Raw genomic sequence first — 21,538 nt, forward strand, 5'->3', positions numbered from 1 at the left:
CCCCATTGGAGTTGAGTAAAATTGTTTAAGCTGCACTAGATATAAGCATGTTTTGTTTACTGCACTTTCATAAAGTGGGAAAGCTAAGTAAGTTCCTAGTAAAACTGAATCTGAGCAGGCTTTAAAGCTGACCAGCTGCAAAATACTTTTTATTTTAATTGAGTAAAACTGTTTAAGCAGAAATGTATATTTATATTTTTCATTCAAAAAATGTGTTAAAAAAACAGCAGGATTTTATTTTTCACTTTTATATTTCTATTTTCATTCAAACAATGTGAAAAAGCAGGATTTTATATATATTTGTTTCATTCAAAAATTGTGTAGAAAGAGTTAACTGCTGTGGTGGTATGTCTTAATAAGGTTACCAATAAGTAAAAGATATTTAATTGTCTTAATAAGGTTACCAATAAGTAAAAGATATTTAATAGTTGTCTATTTTTTTCATTACTGTACTGGAAAAAAACGAACCGTGACTTGTGTACCGAGGTACGTACCGAACCGAGATTTTTGTGTACCGTTACACCCCTAGTCCGGGTAGGCTAAATAAACAGCTGAGTTTTGTTTACAAGCTACGTCTGTGCCTGCTCACCAGTGTATCCCTCCGCGGATCACAGCGCAGGACGTACTGACCCCAGTGCTAACCGCTGAGACCCAGCCACTGGATGTACAGACACAAAAATGATATCCATCATGTTGTCTCAATATGAAAATGATAGCAAAAGGGCATAACTCCCAAATCGTATTCTTTTAACATTTGGCTTGGGAACCAGATCCGCCGCCATGATGAATCAGCTTCTTTTTTTTTTTTTTTTGTGCGGTGATGACCTCTTCACCGCGGTAGGCATCACGTGACCGCGGTATTGCGGTGATGCGGTTATTGTTACAGCCCTAAGTAGAGCCACACCCCATTTTGACAAACATGGCCATCAGTGAGGCAAGGAGACCCATTTTAATCTATTAGGGGCCGTACACACGCTGCGTTTTTTGCCCCCCTTAAATTCATTATTTTTAATGTAAATGCGTGGCAGGCATGCTCAAACACCAGAGCGACACCAGAGCAGTGCACACCTGAAGCCAAATTTGGTAATGTTACCTTTGTAAAATGTTGCTGTTGCTGAGGAAAGCTCTGCTAACTGCTAGGCTAATTTATACAATGTAAAATGCCATAGGCTTGTGCTAAAAACATTAGCATGTTGTATTTGTGGGGAAAATGTGTCCAGATAAAGACAAGCGTTTGTCTGTGAATGCTGCGAGTTATAGTGAAGCTGATTTGTGTACTTTTATGTGAGATTGTCGCTATAAAGCCAACTAGTGTTCTGGAGGTGTAACTGCAGAGTAACACATCATACAAGCATACATGTAACCACGGTAACACATATGCACATCAGTGAGGGTATTTTCCCTGTTTAAAAAGCTGCTAAAACTGCCACCATTACATTAATCTCTGTGTACTGTCTGTTCATTGACTGCTTTAAAAAGTGTGACGGTGATCCCACAGTATCAAGCCCTGAATCATTACTGTACAAGACACCTTCTTCTCCTCCTGTCTCTGTTAGATATTATTCAGAACATGTGATTGTTTTGCAGTCTAATAATAGCCTCCTAATAATGCTCACAGTCAGTTATTACTCTATGAGCTCTTTGTGAAACCAGACAACATGAATATAAAAACTAGAGGCATCAAAGTGCTGCTGCATAAACTTCACTGAGTCACCAGAATTTAATTTTTCCTGATGATGCAGGATGACAAATACCAGAACTGTCCAATCAGCATGTTACCTGTCAGTCGTTATTATTTCATGTTTACTCATCTTGGTTCGTTTTAAGTGTGAACAGGAACAGAACCAAAACTAAAATACAACAGTGGATCATGTGATCCCTCTGCTGCGGACCAGGTGAACTTAACTACAGGTGCGACAGCAGCCTGGTCTCGGTAGGTTGTTGCAGACATAACTTATCGTGACTTTTTTCTTTGTTATTGGTTCTGACATGAACTAAATCATGACCAAATGTTTAGGTAGTGCATTTTGTCTCAGTGTACTCACCTGTGTGTGTTTGTTGTTGTGGAGAAAAAACAGCTGGATTCAGCTGAATGTTTCTGTAGAGAGAAACACAGACAGTTCTCGAGTGCAGCGCTGCTTTTACTCAAAGTTTCAGTTTCGTTTCATGTGACGTTGCAGCTCTGCTCTTCACTGTAGCTCCTCCTCCTCCTCCTCCCAGCGCACAAGAAGAAAACGTTTCACACTCCAATCAACGTGTGTTATAGTGAATAAAGTTTCACTGATCGCTGTTGTTTTAAACAGCCCACCTTTCTAAACTCAACAAAACGTCACATGATGCTGTCAAGATGTGGTTTACAATCCTGTGAGGAGCAAGAGATTGAGTTGGGTTGCACACCTGCTGCTCCTGTCATTGATGGTACTCTTGTGCGCATGTGCGTCACCGGTAGCAGGTAATTATTATCACCTGCGCACCTGTTTATCAGTTAACAGAGAGGAGACTCTTATTATGTGTTGACAGCTGCCCCTTGTGTCCAGCTCAGCTACAATACAACAGAGCATCTCATTAGGTAGGCCTCTTTCTTTCTTTCTTTCTTTCTTTCTTTCTAAATAAATAAATAAATAAATAGATAACTAAATAAAAGGAATATGTTAGATAAACACAATGACATTCTCTACAACTGTCATTTCAGATACCCACATCGTCATCTTAGATAGTCAGAATAAACATCGTAGATATCTGCAATTGCATTCTTACTGGGAATAATTCCACTTTTAGATATCTACAATCCAGTTGTTCTAGTCATGGTTTAATTTTAGATATTAAAAAAATCCAGATATCCATAATGCAATTATGAATATCCAAAATATTATTTTTAATTTTGAGTAGTATAAATGTCATTTTGGATATCCACAATTAGCATTGTGACAGGAAAATGCAAATGCACATATCTACAATTAAAATCATGACTAGTAACAATTGGATTATAAAATATTCACTCTGACTATCTAAAATCACATTGTGGATATCTGAAATGACAATACATAAATAAATAAAATAATAATAAGGAGGATGATGGTGATGATCATAGAATAATAATGATAATAATAATAATAGTTATTATTATAATAAACGTTATTCATAGAGCACCTTTAATACAAGAAATGCAGCACAAAGTGTTTTACAATAAGGGCAGTATGAGCACTGAGTGCTTCACATGAAAACAGACATAATGGACATAAAACAGACAAACCAGGCATCTCAATATAAAAGGACATTTAAAACAGTTTAAAACATGGATGAACTGATTAATAAAATCATAGAGTTGTAAAACTATAGTTCATAAATGATTTTAAAAGAGTTGCAGCAACGTGAAACATAAATTTAGTTCAGTTTAGTTTATTTGGTTTATAAGAGGACAGCGTGCAATGACATTAATCATTTATGAGAAATCAGAAACATAGTTACACCAGAATAAGCAAAACGCTGATTTCCATCCGTAGTCCTAAACATAACAAGTAGACACAATAAATAAGAATAAAATTCAAGATGCAGTGCAGACTGCAGTTAATCCATGTGCCTAACATAACAGAAGCAGCTGCATAGAACAAACTACATGCATGCATGATTAAAAAAATGTCAAAGTGTAGATATTTGAAAATGTAGTTTGTAGAAATTTAGTTTAAGTTTATGAACTCCTGTATTCATGTCATTAGTTTCATTATCAGACTGTCGATCATGGGATTATGAGGCAGTGGGCCCCTGGGCAGAGATATGCAAAAGGCCCCACCATGTCTCCAACACAGGAGCACGACACACAGACTTTATGGTTGTTTAACCTCTTTCTTTGTTGTTTTTGTCTCTTTAGCCCCGTTTCCACCAAACACTTTCACTATAGTACCTTTGGAACCAACAGTAACCCTAAAGACCTAGACCTTTGCATTTCCACTGCAAACAGTGCTCTTAATTGTGGGCGGGGTTGTTGTCGCTCACTGCTCCGTCCAGCACTCACTGTATTTCCTCATTACCGGTGACACAGTCTGCACCTCGTGCACAGGAATGACTCTCCGCCATGCTTTTTTTTTTCTCTGAGTGAGGATTAGAATACAGTATATGCAGTTCACATAATCTGGCAAAAAATAATTTATATAAACGCTCATTACTAAAAGTGTCTGTCATATAAAAACTAAAGTGATGGTCAAAGTTGTCACAGTGAAATTTAAGGTGTGCTAATGGATTCCAATTACAAGTAAACATTCCACCTTAAAAGTTGCCGGCAGTCGGCCCAGTGAATGAAGTTATTTTTTCTCAGACTCCAGCTGCTGTGAGAGGCAGCAAAACATCCTTTCATTTTATACAGTTTACTAATAAAACTCTCCACAGTATGAACAGTGGTTACATGAGCCTCAAAACCAGCCACAACCTGAGCAGAGTGACCGTCCTCTACTGACCAATCAGACTACAGTGTTCACAGCTCCACCTTTTAGTACCAGATCTGTGTGCTAGGTACCCCAACAGAGGGGGACCAAACATGGGGATGGTACAGAACAGTTCTGTTGGTACCATCCACAACTTTTCACAGTGGAAAGAGAAAAAAAGCGTACCGAACTGAACTGAACCGTACTGCTTAGTGGAAATGAGGCTTTTATAGTCATTATGATTCTTTACGTCTCTTTGTGGTCATTTTTGTGGGTGGACATTTTGTTTTACCTTTTGGGGTTGTCTTGCCCTTTTTTATTTTGTGTCTTTTTGCAGTTCCTTTGCATCTCTTTGTGGTCTTTTTGTGTCTCCTGGTAGGCCTGTTCAGTGACCTGTCCGTGCTGGTGATACACTTATTTATGAAGAGCATGTGTCAGGCTGCAGTTTGGTGTGAATTTATCAAGCGGTAACCTACACAGCTGAAAAATGAAGCTGATGCAGAAGTGGCAAAAACTGCAGTTCCTCTAATGGCCACTTGAGGCTGACTCCAGAAGTGAGTCAATCCCCATAGACCCCCATGTTAAAATGCCCAACTTTACAGCAGATATAAACATGTTTACAGCCTGGTACAAAAAACAGTTTTGGTCTCTATAGCTAATTTCAACATTCCTGAAACTGTACAGGGGGTGAATTGTTTATATAACTGACCTATTTACATTTTTATTAAGGTTTAAAGTGGTTGTTAAAATGGTTGTTCTACTCAGTGATTGACAGCAGAGATGATCAGAGGGGCAGAGTTTTTACCACCATAATTAAGACTGGGGCGGAGGAATGGGTAGAGATGCTCACCGAAGGAGCAGCCAGTAAAGGAGTAGATAAGAGCTGCAGAATAAACGTCATAAAAGGAAACTAGACCCTCCTCATAATCCACAAACACTCCCACCTTCTCAGGCCGAGACTTCAGAGAGAGGTGAACATCAGGGCCTGCACAAGCACAGTACTCATTTTCATTCCTCAAAGATATCGTCCAGTAACCTTTCTGAGGGCTCACTGTGATGTATCCCTTCCTGTTGATCGACCCTCTGGCCACTCCTAAAGTCCACTCAGTCTTCCCTTCAACCTGAACCTCGAAGTAAAATCTTATTGAAATGAAACCATGCCTTCCTAAAACATTAACACAAGAATCAAATCTCTTTGGGTTGTCTGGGAGATTCGTCTGTTCACCACCATCATATACTTGTTTTCCATCATAGGACAGGATGAGGTTGGGATGTGCTGTGCCAGGGTCAAGTGTCACATCCATGGCATACTGCTGGACCCTCTTCAGCTCGGCTCCAGCAAGCAGCTGATTCAGAGTTCTCCTCACAGTCCCCTCATATGATGGTGGACAGACATTGACTTCTGTCCAGTCTTTCTTGGGTGGAGCAGTGTTCAGGAGCATGAGGCTTTAGAGGACGTGAAGGTGGTCTTCAGGGTGTAAGAGCTGCTGCACCTCAGCGCTTCTCACCCGCAGCTCAAAGACTTCCTGTTCCAGCTCTTTGATGAAGCCTTCAGCCTGTGCCTCTGTCTTTCTCTGCTTCTCTTTGACTGTCTTGATGAGCTCGGCCTGGCTTCTCTCAACAGACTCCTTCAGAGCGGTGAAGACCTGAACACCATCTGCTATCTCTCTGTCTGCACCTTCCTTACTGAACTTCACCCAGTGTTTGATCTCCCAAATCTTCAGTTGTCTCTTCTGGATCATCTGCTGAATTTCCACCTCTTGTTCTTTCAGACAACTAACTATCTTGTAGTCTACAACCAGCACGAGCATTAAACACATCAGAAACACCAGGCAGAAGATCAGAACCTTCAGTGCGGGTCCTAAATTGATGTGAAGAGGAGCTTCTCCTTCTTGTTTTAACCGGGCAGCCATCTCAGAGATGAAACTTTTGACTTGAAGTGTGGACTAAAAAAAATGGCAATTACAACATTCTTGATTAGTCATAAAGACACCATGTGATGTTAACTGGAACATCAGGAAGTCACTTTAAATCATTTATTTTGCCATTCCATTTAAAAGCATGACATAAAAACAATAAAACATCCTGTCTGAGTCGAGCTTAAGTTTTTTGTTGATGTTGGTTAAAACACAATAAATATTATCGACTGTACTCACCGGTGTTTGCAGAGATTCAGCTGTGTTCTTATGAAAAGCCTTATTAAGTCAACTTTTCTTTCACAAGAAGCAGAGAATCTTGTCTCAGTGTTGCTCCACCTCCTTCTGCTCTGTGAGGTTTTGTTGCTTTTCAGGTTTAACCTGATGAGTGACGTTCTTTTGCACAAGGTGAATCTAGTCTGGAGCAACACATGAGTACTTTTAATGGCACAGTGTGGTTACTTGAATCTTTTTTTTTAAACTTATTTCTATTGTCATTATACTGGAGAGGCTTTAACAGTCAAACAACAAAACAAGAGGTCAATTTAACACATGCACGTACTGCATCTGTTGATCAGTGGGCTAAAATACTCCTTATCATATCTCTCTTCAAACCCACAACAATCTCAAAATCAATTCACTGTTAAACTTTATTTACCTTTTCACATCACATGTAACCCATTACTCTTTGGAGCCCTCGTAGCTTTCATGTTTTTGTTATTGACTTAAAAACTGACCCAGATTTCATACAGAAGACTGAAATGAATAAACTTGTTTAAATGCAGCCATCTGATGTCAGGCACACTTAAAATGTACAAAAACTGAAATGGCTTTAAAGAAAATTGAAATATATACAGCAGAGGGCTTCAGTTTCTGCCACAAAACCAAAATTTAACCAAAGAAAACTTTCCTGTAAACCTTAAACTGCAGAATGTAAGACATGATTTTTCTGAACATGCTCCATTGATTTTAAGATCCTTTTATTGGTTTGAAAAGCTCTTAATGGTCTTAGTCCTACCTATTTGTCAGATTTGCTTTTATTGTATGAACCCTCTAGAACCCTCAGGTCTTCTGTTAGAGGCCTTTTAACCATCCCCAGTGTTAGAACAAAAACCCATGTTGAGGCTACTGTCTACATTAAAACAGAGTGAACATGAAATAAACAATGAACCACCTCATTATTCATTAATTTTCTGTAACCGCTTATCCTGTGAGGGGTTGTGGGGGGGCTGGAGCCTATCCCAGCTGACATTGGGTGAGAGGCAGGGTTCACCCTGGACAGGTCACCAGACTATCACAGGGCTGACACATAGAGACAGACAACCATTCACACTCACATTCACACCTACGGACAATTTAGAGTCACCAATTAACCTGCATGTCTTTGGACTGTGGGAGGAAGCTGGAGCACCTGGAGGAAACCCACGCTGACACAGGGAGAACATGCAAACTCTACACAGAAGGGCTCCCCCACCCTGGGTTCGAACCAGGAACCCTCAAAATACTAACACATGAACATCAGTAGAGTCCAAATTGACACACCCAGAGAAAAAATGGTTAAATAATTTTATTAAATCAAGTCTTTAAATGTGCACATATTTGCCAGATGTCTCCAAAATTAACTACTGCAGCACTGTCCATCACGCAGTCCTCCAGGTTATCCACAGGAATTAACAAGAAACTAAAGGTAGACCCAAAGTGTACCTGCTGCAGTAACAGTAGACTCGCTTAACACTGCCATCTTGTGGCCAAAATTAGAAACAGCAGTTGTAACTCTTGCAGCCTCCATCAGACCTATTGAACATAACTCTTACCTAACAAAAACAATTTTTACACTTAAAGGTTCAGTGTGTAAAATTGAGGGGGGATTTGGTGACCTACTGTGATAAGAACTGCAGATTGCAACCAGCTGAAAGTGCTTTTTGTTCAGCAGGTTTTAATTGGGAGCTAAATTTTCCACAGAGGTCTCTTCCTCTCCTGAATAAACAGACCAGGTGATTTAATCTGGTAAAAACACTGAATGTAGTGATTATGATATGATTTAATAGTCTTGAAGGCAGGTAATGAAGTTATACTTCATTTAGACTACACTGGATAATACAGATCAACGTGGTAAAATTGGTGTGTTATAAGTACTAAATAACATTGTGATGCATCAAAGAAATATTGACAAAAAAATAGAAAACATCTGGAAAAAAACCCCAATGTATCCACCTTACATCCCCAGTATATATACATTTATCACATTAAATGTTAATGAATCTGTCAAAGGGTTGTTCTACTCAGTGTGACTGACAGGAGAGATGATCATTGGGGCATAGTTTTTATTCATAAATGGGAACGATTTGAAGACAAAATTACAAGGACTAAAGAATGGGTAGAGTTTCTCAGTGAAGCAGCAGCCAGTAAAGGAGTAAATAAGAGCTGCAGAATAAACGTCGTAAAAGGAGACCAGACCCTCCTCATAATCCACAAACACCCCCACCTTCTCAGGCCGAGACTTCAGAGAGAGACTGATATTATGGCCAGCATGAGCGTAGTACTCAATCTCATTCAACAAAGATATCGTCCAGTAGCCTTTCTGAGGACTCAGCATGATTTGTCCCTTCCTCTTGATCGACTCTCTGGCCACTCCTAAATCCCAGTCAGTCTTTCTTTTAACCTGAACCTCAAAGTAAAATCTTCCTGAGGAGAAACTCTGCTTTGCTAAGACATTAAAACAAGTATCAAATCTCTTAGGATTTTTTGGGGGACTCTTCAACACATCACCATGTTTAACTTGTTTCCCATCCTCAGACAAGATGAGATCTGGATGTGCTGTATCAGGATCAAGTGTCACATCCACTGCATACTGCTGGACCCTCTTCAGCTCAGCCTTAAACAGGTTCGTTATCACTTCATGAAGTGTCTCCTCCAGCTGATTCAAAGTTCTCCTCACTGTCCCCTTAAATGTAGTTGGTCGAACATTGACGTTTGTCCAGTTCTTGGTGGGTGGAGCAGTGTTCCGGAGCGTGTAGCTTTGGAGGAAGTGAAGGTGGTCTTCAGAGTTTGAGAGCTGCTCCACCTCAGTGCTCCTCTTCTTCAGCTCAGAGATTTCCTGTTCCAGCTCTTTAATAAAGCCTTCAGCCTGTTCCTCTGTCTTTCTCTGCTTCTCTTTGATCGTGTCAATGAGCTCGGCCTGGATTCTCTCAACAGACTCCTTCAGAGCAGTGAAGACCTGAACACCATCTGCTATCTCTCTGTCTGCATCTTCTTTACTGAGCTTCACTGAGTGTTTGATCTCCTCAATCTTCAGTTGTCTACTCTGGATCATCTGCTGAGTTTCAGCCTCTGTCTTCCCCAGCTTTCCCAGCTATTCTTCCTTCAGAGGAACAACATCATGTTTCTTGTGGGCTGAAACAGTGCAGAGCATGCAGACACACAACTGGTCGGTCTTACAGAACAGCGCCAGCTGTTTATCGTGCTTCGTACACATCCTGTCTTCCAGGTTCTCCACAGAGTCGATCAGCTGATGTGTTTTCAGGCCTGACATCGTCAGATGAGGCTCCAGGTGAGTCTCACAGGCAACTTCTGGTTTGGAAACTTGTTGCTCTGAGCTGCTGCTGCTGGCTTTCTGTTGAGCTGACTGTCTGAACTGAGCAGCCATCTCAGAGATGAAAGTGTTGACCTGCAGTTCAGGTTTTGTGTGGAAAAGCTTTTTACAGTTGGGACAGTGATAGGGGGCATTAACGTTCCAGTGTTCAGTGATGCAGGTTTTACAGAAGTTGTGTCCACATGGTATGGTGACTGGATCAGTGAACACATCCAGACAGATGGAGCACAGGAACTGATCTTCAGTCAGCAGACAGCTGGCAGCAGCCATGTCTACACTCTGAGGACAAAAAGTGTGAGAAAACAAAACTGTGATTACATATCTTTTGATCAATGGTTTCATAAAATTAAACTAAGATCAGTGGATTGTATTCATTCTGTTGTTAAATTGCACCTGAGGGCCAAACTTACTGAGAAAATAGTGCAACACAAATATGAGCTGTGGCTGTCTATGAGTTTGCGGGTGCAATCTGCATGAGTTCAGCCCGTGATTGACTAAGACAGCTCATTATGCGGTCAGGGACTATGCTGTCTGTGAAAGAGACCTCAGAAATGGAGTTCAGCAGTGGTATTTCTACGAGATCACCAGGCTCAGAATAATCATGTTAACATGAGGATTTTCATTCCAAAACACGTACTTTGGCAGCCAAGGCAAAATGTACTATTTCTCAAAATATTACTCAAAGTAGGACTAACACCTTGTAGATGTCTGCGTTTGCAAAACAGTCAAGTTGCACTTGCAGTTTACATCCATATCTGTGAAAACGAGGATGCTTCACTCACATCTTCAGCGCGGCAGCACAGAAGATCTACACAATCAGCACAGTTTCAAGATTAGAGTCAACAGTTTGGTGTCTGACCAAATGTCTCCCCTTCTGTTCCTGATATAAGATGTTGCGTAATGGCCAGAAAAGAGTTATGATGTCACAGTGAAGTTGACCTTTGACCTTTTGGATATAAAATGTCATCACTTCATTGTTTTATCCATTTAGACATTTGTGTGAAATATTGTCATATTTAGCGTATGAATTCTTGAGTTATGGCCAATGATGGTTTGTGAGGTCATAGTGACCTTGACCTTTGACCTTCAACCACCACATTCTAATCAGATCATTTGACTTTGTGCCAAATTTGAGGAGATTCTCTCAAGGCCTTCTTGAGATACTGTATCGCGTTCAAGAGAAAGTGACAGATGCAAGGTCACAATGACCTTTGACTTTTGACCATAAAAATGTAATCAGTTAATCGCTGCAGTTAAAGGATTACAGAACAACAGCAATATGAGTTTTTTTGTCCTGTTGAATTTAAAATGTGAATCTACAAAGTAATCAGCATCTCAAGCTGTTAGATAGATGTAGTGGAGTAAAAAGTATGATATTTCCCTATTAAAAAGTAAAACGCCTCAAAAAACATAAATCTTAAAGTCTGGCAATCTGATTTTTTGTACTTTTGTATTTCAATAAATGTACTTTGTTAATTCCTGTCCCTGCCAATCTGTTCTGACTGACCATTTCAGTTTCTATCTGTTTCACACACTACAGTCTGTGATCCATCATAGTAAGTAACCCCTCTGCACTTCCCTTCTGCTCTTCAAAGTGTTGAGCACCTTTTCTCTGTCTCAAACGTTTCTCATGGATTATATCAGAAGGAGGAAAATAAGCAGCAGCAGTAGATTAACATGTGTCTCTTTGATTCTCCTTTTTAAGGGTAGCTAAAGTTCAATACTTTACAACAAAAGTCTTCTTAAGTTAAAATTAAGTTTCTGATTTTAGAATAACCTCAAAAACTATAAAACACACACTAAAAAACTTGTCAATCACATCAGACTGAGCACCAGTCAGATTTAGATTTCGTAGTTCTCCTGTATTTGTGTAATCTGCTTCACCATCAGACTGATTTATTCAGAGCATGTCCTCATGTAGCCACAGGCTGCAGTTTGTTATGAACTCCACTAGAGGGCGACCTCAGAACTCACTTATTCTTGACAAACTGGGAGCACTGGTTTTGTGCTGGTATCAGCTGAACACAACAACACAACAACAACTCAGACCTGATCGGGTGTCATTAGAAACACCATCAGATATTTTTCAGCTTTGATATACAAAAGAAAAAACTTCATCAGACACAATTAACACTTAATTTTGCATTTGTTTATTTACAATGAGAGAAAAGAAAATGACTTTCGTCTGATTCATAAACTGCTCTTCAGTCATTTGAGCAACACTTCTTATACAGTCTATGATTATACGTCTGTTGAACATGATTATGTCTTTTATTCATGATTACATTATTTTCTGATCATTTAATATTGTTGAAGGCAGTTATTAGTATAAATTAGACTTCATTGGATAATATGTATTAATGTGGTAAAATTGGTGTGTTATAGTATCAAGTTACAACGTAGTACATCAAAGAAATATTAACAGCTATGTAGGTAACATCTGAGAAAAAAAAGCATCCACCCTACATCCCGAGTATATATATACACTCACTGGCCGCTTTATTAGGTACACCTTCTAGTACCAGGTTGGACCCCCTTTTGCCTTCAGAACTGCCTTAATTCTTGGTATCATAGATTCAACAAGGTGCTGGAAACATTCCTCAGAGATGTTGGTCCATATTGACATGATGNAGCCTGTGTGAATTGTAGCCTCAGTTTCCTGTTGTTAGCTGACTGGAGTCTCACCTGGTGTGGTCTTCTGCTGGCATCAACAAGGCATTTTCACCCAGAGAACTACTGCTCACTGAATATTTTCTCTTTTTGGGACCATCCTCTGTAAACCCTAGAGATGGTTGTGTGTGAAAATCCCAGTAGATCAGCAGTTTCTGAAATACTCAGACCAGCCCGTCTGGCACCAACAACCACGGCACGTTCAAAGTCACTTAAATCACCTTTCTTCCCTATTCTGATGCTCGTTTGAACTTCAACAGGTGGTCTTGACCATGTCTACATGTCTAAATGCATTGAGTTGGTGCCATGTGATTGGCTGATTAGCTCTGTGCGTTAAGAGGTGTACCTAATAGAGTGGAGGAAGAATTTACATTTGTGACGTTAAATGTTAGTGAATCTGTCTGTTGAAAATCAAATGGTTGTTCTACTCAGTGTGACTGACAGGAGAGATGATCATTGGGGCAGTGTTTCTATCCATATACTGGAAGAATGATCGGTAGATGACATAAGAAGGACAGAAAAGTGGGTAGAGTTTCTCAGTGAAGGAACAGCCAGTAAAAGCATGGATGAGAGCTGCAGAATCAACGTCATAAAAGGAGGCCAGACCCTCCTCATAATCCACAAACACTCCCACCTTTTCAGGCTGAGACTTCAGAGAGAGACTGACTTTAAAATCATCATCCTCAGCACAGTACACATTTTCGGTCCTCTTAGAAATCGTCCAGTAACCATTCTGTGATAACAGTGTGATCTCTCCCTTTCTGTTGACTGACTCTCTGGCCACTCCTAAAGTCCAGTGAGTCTTCCCTTTAACCTGAACCTCAAAGTAAAATCTTCCTGAGGAGAAACTCTGCTCTGCTAACACAGCAAAAAAAGAATCAAATCTCTCTGGATTGTCTGGGAGATCCTTCTTTATATAACCATGTTTAACTTGTTTTCCATCATCAGAAATGATGAGCCAGCCATGTGCTGTATCAGGATCAAGTGTCACATCCACTGCATACTGCTGGACCCTCTTCAGCTCAGCCTTAAACAGGTTCGTTATCTCTTCATGAAGTGTCTCCTCCAGCTGATTCACAGCTCTCCTCACTGTCCCCTTAAATGTAGTTGGACAGACATTGACTTCTGTCCAGTCCTTGGTGGGTGGAGCGGTGCTCAAGGACAAGAAGCTTCGGAGGAAGTGAAGGTGGTCTTCAGACTGTGAGAGCTGCTCCACCTCAGAGCTCCTCTTCTTCAGCTCAGAGATTTCCTGTTCCAGCTCTTTAATAAAGCCTTCAGCCTGTTCCTCTGTCTTTCTCTGCTTCTCTTTGATCGTGTCGATGAGCTCGGCCTGGATTCTTTCAACAGACTCCTTCAGAGCGGTGAAGACCTGAACACCATCTGCTATCTCTCTGTCTGCACCTCTCTGACTGAGCTTCACTGAGTGTTTGATCTCCTCAATCTTCAGTCGTCTCTTCTGGATCATCTGCTGAATTTCGGATTCCAGCTCGAGTTTCTTTCCTTCATATCCTTCCTTCAGAGGAACAACATCATGTGTCTTGTGATCCAAAACAGTGCAGAGCATGCAGACACACATGTGGTCATCCTTACAGAACATTTCCAGAAGTTTATCATGCTCCCTACACATCCTGTCTTCCAGGTTCTCCACAGGGTCGATCAGCTTATGTTTTTTCAGCCGTGGCATCTTCAGATGAGGCTCCAGGTGAGTCTCACAGTAGGAGACCAGACACACCAGGCAGGACTTCAGTGCCTTCAGTTTGGTTCCAGTGCAGACGTCACAGAGACCTTCTGCTGGTTTGGAAACTTGTTGCTCTGAGCTGCTGCTGCTGCTGGCTTTCTGTTGAGCTGACTGTCTGAACTGAGCAGCCATCTCAGAGATGAAAGTGTTGACATGAAGCTCTGGTCTTGTGTTGAAAAGCTTTTTACAGTTAGGACACTGACACGAGGCATTAACGTTCCAGTGTTCAGTGATGCAGGTTTTACAGAAGTTGTGTCCACATGGTATGGTGACTGGATCAGTGAACACATCCAGACAGATGGAGCACAGGAACTGATGTTCAGTCAGCAGACAGCTGGCAGCAGCCATGTCTACACTCTGAGGACAAAAAGTGTGAGAAAACAAAACTAAAATCACATATCTTTTGATTATTTACCTTTTTAAAAAGGCATAACATTTTTAAGTGAAGTTAAGGCATTTATTACTACTTAATGTGATGTATTTAGCCAGTATTTGTCTTAACATCTTATCAGTGTAACGGCAGCAACAGAAAGGGATCAGACCCCCGCTACAACCGTGTTGTCTTCTTCAGAAAACTGTGGACAACATGTTTGGCTCTCTAGTTAGCATGCTGCTCTTGCTCTTCCTTCTCTTCGCTGTGTTTATTGGCAGCGTAGATGTTATGCCAATTAAAGCAATGAAAGCAAGTTGGCTCTGTGTTATCAGCTCTATTTATCATCTTTAATCTTATTATTAATAATAAATAATACCGTAAAAATTCAATTAAAAAATGCCCAGTCTCTTTTACTAGCCTGGTGTAGCTACACATTTTGACAAATGAAGGCCTGTCTAAATTAGAGGCCTGGTCCGGTTGCCAAGCAGTTCATTTTTATAGAAGCTCTTTGGATGTAACCAGATTGATGACACTTAGCTGTTTAGATTGCACATACAAATATAAACGTTGAAACTTTGTCAATATGGAGATGCTACACATAGTTCAATCAGTTGATTTAATCTTATTAAAACCATGAGCACCAGAGAAGACCATAATTCAGTCAGATTTACAGGCACAAAAAACTCCCTTCCTCTGAAGCTGTCATAAAGTCAGAATATGTGTCCATTCCTTGATAACCCATTAATTTATTTATATTTCTTTAGTCCACAAGGGTCCATCAATTAAAGGAATCATGTTTTTCATAAAATAATCCAAGTTATGAATATTATTTTATCAGGAGAAAGTGGTGCTGTATCGGGTATGTACGCCAGGTACGTATGCCAGGTGCCGTAAAACAAGTGTCATCACATAACATATACTTCTGTGAAAGCCTAATCTTTATACAAGTAATATTCATACTGGTTCAGATAAACAAATTATTTTGTAGTATTTCCCATCTTTGCTGAGCAACACTTTTGTGTAAAAGGAATTAGAGGCCTGTCCCATATAGACACCTGTCCCAAATAAAGGCCTGTTGAGTTCAGTGCAAATAATAGCCCAGGCTGCTAATAGAAGTTTTACGGTAATATTAATTTCCATATTCCCACACATCTATCAGCCCAATATATATCGTGCATCCCATTATGAAAGAATAATAAACTTATGGGATGTCTTCAGGATTGTGGTGATAACATCCCAGGCTGCTTGTTGTTAATATCAGAATTTAAATCTGCAAATTCATCACTGAATTCAATTTCAAACCCCCCCAAAACAAAATGTGATCCCTCCGTTACTGTTGCATCACACATCAAATAATAATACTCTTAGCTTGCTGCTTATAGTATTGTGATTATAGTGAACATAGAGTCAGATTATCAGCTGGACAAAGAGGAGGAAGAGGAGGTACAGAGAGCTTCAGAGAGCAGATAGTCAGACACATATGCAGAAGAAAAGATGGAGGCTGCTGCTCTGGACTGCAGGAAATTATATATAAAATGATTTCCCTCCACAACCGCCACGGCCACCGATGGACCTCAGTTAAAAATACACCCTCAGTGGAACTTCCTGCCTGAGTAGATCTCAGGTTTTGACTTCATACCAGTTGTTGAAACAGTAAATATGATCAGCTGTATTGATCCACAAAGACAAACAAAACTAGGCACAACCGCCCTCTCCTCCCTCTGTCTGTCTCTCCCTCTTTTCCCTCTGGATTTCTGTCCATCTCATCATATTTTTTATCATTTCAACTCAGCTCCTCACAACTGACACACAAATGGGCCTTAATGTTCAATAATGAGCCATTTAGTACAATAACATGAACATTTAACTGTGTAAACTGTGATATAGCTGTACATAGATGTGCAACCCCACCCTGACTGATCCAAACTGTTAACCTGATTATAATTTAAGGATTCATACTGTAAACCTGGCTTTGGCACTGTATAACATTTTATAGTTAAGGTACTCTCCCCACTTAAGTTCACGCTATTGCCACAGCTGCACAGTAATTTCTGTCGGTATAAGCAACGTTTTGTCTGATCTTATCTTAAAACATCAGTTTTATGCCTTCATGAGCTGTACAGGATGAACTCAGTTATACTGTGTATACTGGGCAATCTAACGGGAATCTCAGCTGGGCCGTTAGCTTTTAGCACGACACGTTTATCTGATATTGTTGTTGTTTTTAATTCTGTGTTTATATGAGCGAGGATTCACTTGGTCGCATCTTGTGTCTGTAGGTCAGTGAACTCACCAGTGTGCGTTGTTGAGAAAACCCTCTGGGTTCAGTTGAATGTTTCTTTGGAGAGATATAAAGAGACTTGTCTCGGCTGCAGCTCTGCTTCAGCTCAGAGGAACTTTAAGTTTCATTTCAGGAAATATGACGATGCAGCCCAAAGCTGCTCCGCCTCTCAGTGCAGCTCTGAGCTCTGTGAGCGAGCTTTATTGTCTTTTACAGAAAAATCGTTCACATCGTTGAAATGACAAAGTGAGTTTGAATTTTTTGTTTCTTCTTCCTGTTTCTACAGTGAAAGTATATGAATTGTAGTTCCAACTCACTGTTATTATATATATATATATATATATATATACATATGTATGTGTATATATATGTATATATATTTGGCACCTTGCTGTTATCTAGGGTTGTTTTTTATATTTTTTTATTTAGAACCTTACTGTTTTCTAGTTTTTGGTTGTTGTTGTTGTTTTCTTTTTACATATTTTGCACCCCTCTGTCTGTTTTCCATTTTTTTAATATCTTAGTCTTAGTCTATATCTAAAAATATCTTAGTTTTCTAGGTTTTTAAAAATAAATAAATAAATAGTTTGCACCTTACTGTTATCAATTTTTTTTATATATATCTTGCTCCTCAGTGTTATCTATTTTTTATTTTAAATGTTATGCACTTCACTGTTATTTAGGTGTTTTTTTTTTTAATATTTTGCATTTACTGTTATCTAGTTTTTAAAAAATATTTTGCACTTCAGTGTTATTTAGGTTTTTTTTTTATATTTTGCACTTCACTGTTATGTGTTTTTAAAATATGTTTTGCACCTTAGTGTTATCTATTTTTTTATATTTTGCACCTCGCTGTCATCTAGTTTTTAAATATATTTTTCACCTTACTGATACCTTGTTTGCACCTTACTGTTATCTAGTTCTTTTAAATATTTTTTTTATTTTATTATTATTTTACACTTTACTGTTATCTATTTTTTCATATTTTGCACCTGTTACCTTTTTTTTCAAAAAATGTTTTGCACTTAACTATTATCTATATTTCAATATTTTTGCACCGTGCTATTCTCTAGTTTTTGCAAATACAAATACAATTATTGTAATATTATTTATAGTTTATATTATTTATGTTTCTCATAAATTTGTGGTATCATTCGGACTTTGTTTGTTTGTTTATTTGTTTGTTTGTTTTTCCACCACTGCTTTTGAGTTCCGCAGAAGAGTGTTTTCTCTGACTTCATCTAAAGGACTCTTTAGGGAGCTGAAACAGAAACACTCCACCTGGAGGAAGTAGCCTGACAGCAGCATCACGGTTCCTCCCGGTGTCCCTGAACGCCTCATGGTGAGTCCAGGGTATTTAACATTCTACCCTGGACAGCGGCAGGTTGTTGCGCAAGCGCAGCCCATTCAGTCTGCATGAATACGGAGCGAGGAGAGGACAGGAGCACTGGGAGTACTGGGACTGGGAGGACACAGTGGACTGGACGGACCGGACCGGACCCGGGCAGGCGGACATGGATGGACAGAACGGCAGCAGCAGCATCTGCTCCCGGCCGCACGGCACCGTGACGGACGGCAAGAAGAAGAAGGAGAAGAAGAAGAAAATCCCCGACAGAGTGACTCTGAAGAAGGAGATCGGGCTGCTGAGCGCCTGCACCATCATCATAGGTGAGGCAGGAAAACAAGAGAGCTGCTGCCACTTGGGATCAGCTCTGCTCTTTACTTTATCACTGCACAACTTTACAAAAACTACTCAGAGCCGTCTGACTGTGTTTCTGCAGGGCTGATACTTTACAAACAACTGTTAGAATAAAGCTGAAATCCTCTGTGGCCCCTGGACTGATGGGGCAGATCATAGTTTGGTAGCACTGGTCATAAGAAAATGAGGGACTCCATGTTTGTTTGCATGTGTGTTCACATCAAACTGAGTTGTAAGTGCTTACGTGGCTGAAATATATGAAGTGCAGGAGCAGGCTGCTGGTCAGGCAGAAGGACATTGTGTGCTGGAGCAGAAGGGACAGCAGGGAGCTTTAAACACACCTAAGCACAGTAAATACAGGAGCATCATCCAGGCTGGATGGAGATGGGGATGGAGGTGGAGGTGGAGGGCCTGCAGGGAGTCAGGCTGCATGCAGAGGGCCGGCTGTTTCAGCATGAGCACTGGCTGCACCACTCTGCTCTGATGATCACTGCTAGTATGAATATTACCAGCTGGCCCTGCAGGAGGGTGATGCAGATATGTCAGCAGTGAGTCGGCTGTCTGGCGCTCAGCCACAAAACTCACTGTTTCACTCCAGATTTTTATAAATATGACTTAAAATACACAAACCAGGACTTCCATGTGTTCATGATGAGGATGATAAAATCCTTCACAACAAAGGTCAGATGCTGGTTGAAAGCAAACTGGAGCTCAACCACTCTGAATGTGCTCAAACCTTTAAGGGGTGTGAGTGTAAGCGTTTTGGTGTACTGTGGTGTGTGTATTGTAGTGTGTGGATTGTGGTTTATGTATTTTAATTCAATGTTTATAGTGCACTGTGGTTGTTAATGTATGATGTTTTAAAGTGTGTACTCTTAACAACATTTTAGGTCTACGTGTAAAAGCCCAACGAGGTACAAGAGTTGAAAAGTAGCAACAGCTGTAAACTCTCTGTGCAACACATCAGTCCCGTACTCTGTACTGGATATTGGAACTATGTTAAATTGCATCATCCCTATAAAAAACAACAACAACAAAAAAACATTTAAGGTGAAAATTATGAAGATTAAAAATTCAGATTTTGCTCAGGGCACCCAGAGGCTCCAGGTTCACTGGCCTTGTCATAATAAAAACATGAAATGAAATGGAATAGAATAAAAATAAACTTAATAAAATAAACTAAACTAAACTAAACTAAACTAAACTAAATTAAATTAAATTAAATTAAATTAAATTAATAAAATAAAATGAAATTAAAAATATAATAATAATAAAATATATTTTGACTGATTTTTATTTGTGTCATGCACACTTACATGTACAGTGACACTGCAGTAACAAAATAGAGTACATGTTATTTAACTACTCAGTCCAGAAACAGAATTCTCTGCCTGGCAAAAAAAAATCAGCCACTAAAAAAGGTTCCCTTTCTGCAACAAAACTCAAATTTTTCATGATCATCCAAGCAAAAGAAATCAACATAGACAGAAGTCATCAATTTTCACCTAAATTACACACCAAACAAGTTCTGTCCTCCTCTGTGGTGGTGTTAAACCCTCCAGTCTCTGATACTAATGGGATCTTATGCTTCACGTAAGGTTCCACGCTGTAGTTATTCTTTAAGAGACAATAAGTTCTATGATATACATGATAAGTTGTTCAAATTAAACAATGATTTTAACTCACTAACGACAGGGGGAAGTGTCCCAGTGAAATATCTTTTTAGTGAGCCTCTGATGCAACATCTTCACCAGTCTTCAGAGGTTCCCATCCCATATCTCAACTAATGGCCATACTGAAGTAAATGTATGGACACCCAGGAAGGATCGAATTGCTTTTTAATGCACCGTGTTACAACTTATATGTTCTCAAAACCCCAAACACCAGAAGCATAGTCAACACCCAGTGCACACAGTGTGGAAGATCCACTCATTTTTGCCCTACAGAGCCCCCCAGTAGTGTCTCACAAGGTCCTGGACTCCCAGTGGCCACTAAGGGGCTGTCCACACCAACGCAGGTATTTATAAAACCGTGACTCTTTGCTCACGGTTTGGCCTTTCATCCACACGTAACCGCAGTTTTGGGCCCCTGTAACCGGAGTTATTTGTAACCGGAGTCCAGGGTGAACTTTTTTGAAAAGTCCGGTGTCAGCAGTCATGTGTGGACAGGATAACTGCAGTTATTTTCTCTCGTCTCCATTATATGACATCACAGTGTGCGACGTAAACAGAAAACAGCTGTGTTTTTACCCGATCCAGTGTGTGCAAGAGACGATTTGAGGATGGACCTAAACAAAATACTGCTGCTATTTAGCAGCATATCAGCACTTTGTGGCTGTATCATACAACCAAAGAAGGTGGTAGTAATCTAGTATCTTTGATACAACTAACGTTGCTGTTTTTCCAGTAATGACGTTTTACTGCCTTCTGATTGGCTACAATGGCCTTACAGTTAGGAGTTATATCGCCACCTACTGCTTTGGCATGTGCATTAAATTGCTTGATAGTGGAATTTGCGGTGTCATGTGGACGGAGGTATTTTTATTACACCGCTTGTATGGACGCAGATTTTTTAAAAACTGGAGGCCAAAAAAGTTTGGTTTTAAAAATACCTGTGCTCATGTGGACTAGACCTAAAGCCAAAGATACATGGTGTGTTAGTTAGTCAAATAGCCGATCAGCCAATAACATGGCAGCAATGAATTTAGGCATGTAGACATGGTGAAGACGACCTGCTGAGGTTCAAACCAAGCACCAGAATGATGAAGAAAGGTGATTTAAGTGACTTTGAACGTGGCATGGTTGTTGGTGCCAGACGGGCTGGTCTGAGTATTTACTGGGATTTTCAGCAC

General features: G+C 40.0%; 3 protein-coding genes and 1 pseudogene across 3 annotated transcripts in view; 1 reads left to right on the top strand and 3 right to left on the bottom strand.

Annotated features, from left to right (window-relative positions):
* Positions 1–2,180, bottom strand: part of LOC126407519 (E3 ubiquitin-protein ligase TRIM21-like) — a 6,849-nt gene extending 4,669 nt beyond the window's left edge. The window contains exon 1 of the mRNA XM_050072495.1: positions 2,046–2,180. The gene's annotated coding sequence lies outside the window, so the exon portion shown is untranslated. The remainder of the gene's footprint in view (positions 1–2,045) is intronic.
* Positions 2,181–7,885: 5,705 nt separating this feature from the next.
* Positions 7,886–10,196, bottom strand: LOC126407514 (E3 ubiquitin-protein ligase TRIM21-like; annotated as a pseudogene).
* Positions 10,197–12,563: 2,367 nt separating this feature from the next.
* Positions 12,564–17,201, bottom strand: LOC126407513 (zinc finger protein RFP-like). Its single transcript, XM_050072491.1, has 2 exons — positions 17,001–17,201; positions 12,564–14,691 (listed from the first exon to the last, which is right to left on the bottom strand). The coding sequence occupies exon 2, from the start codon at positions 14,680–14,682 to the stop codon at positions 13,021–13,023; it is 1,662 nt and encodes a 553-aa protein (XP_049928448.1). The 5' UTR covers positions 14,683–14,691; positions 17,001–17,201; the 3' UTR covers positions 12,564–13,020.
* Positions 17,202–17,385: 184 nt separating this feature from the next.
* Positions 17,386–21,538, top strand: part of slc7a10b (solute carrier family 7 member 10b) — a 40,749-nt gene continuing 36,596 nt past the window's right edge. Inside the window, exon 1 of the mRNA XM_050072492.1 lies at positions 17,386–18,656. Within this exon, the coding sequence (XP_049928449.1) occupies positions 18,503–18,656 (154 nt within the window). The 5' untranslated portion in view covers positions 17,386–18,502. The remainder of the gene's footprint in view (positions 18,657–21,538) is intronic.

Source organism: Epinephelus moara, chromosome 20 (genome assembly GCF_006386435.1).
Source record: "Epinephelus moara isolate mb chromosome 20, YSFRI_EMoa_1.0, whole genome shotgun sequence".
Lineage (NCBI taxonomy): Eukaryota > Metazoa > Chordata > Actinopteri > Perciformes > Serranidae > Epinephelus > Epinephelus moara.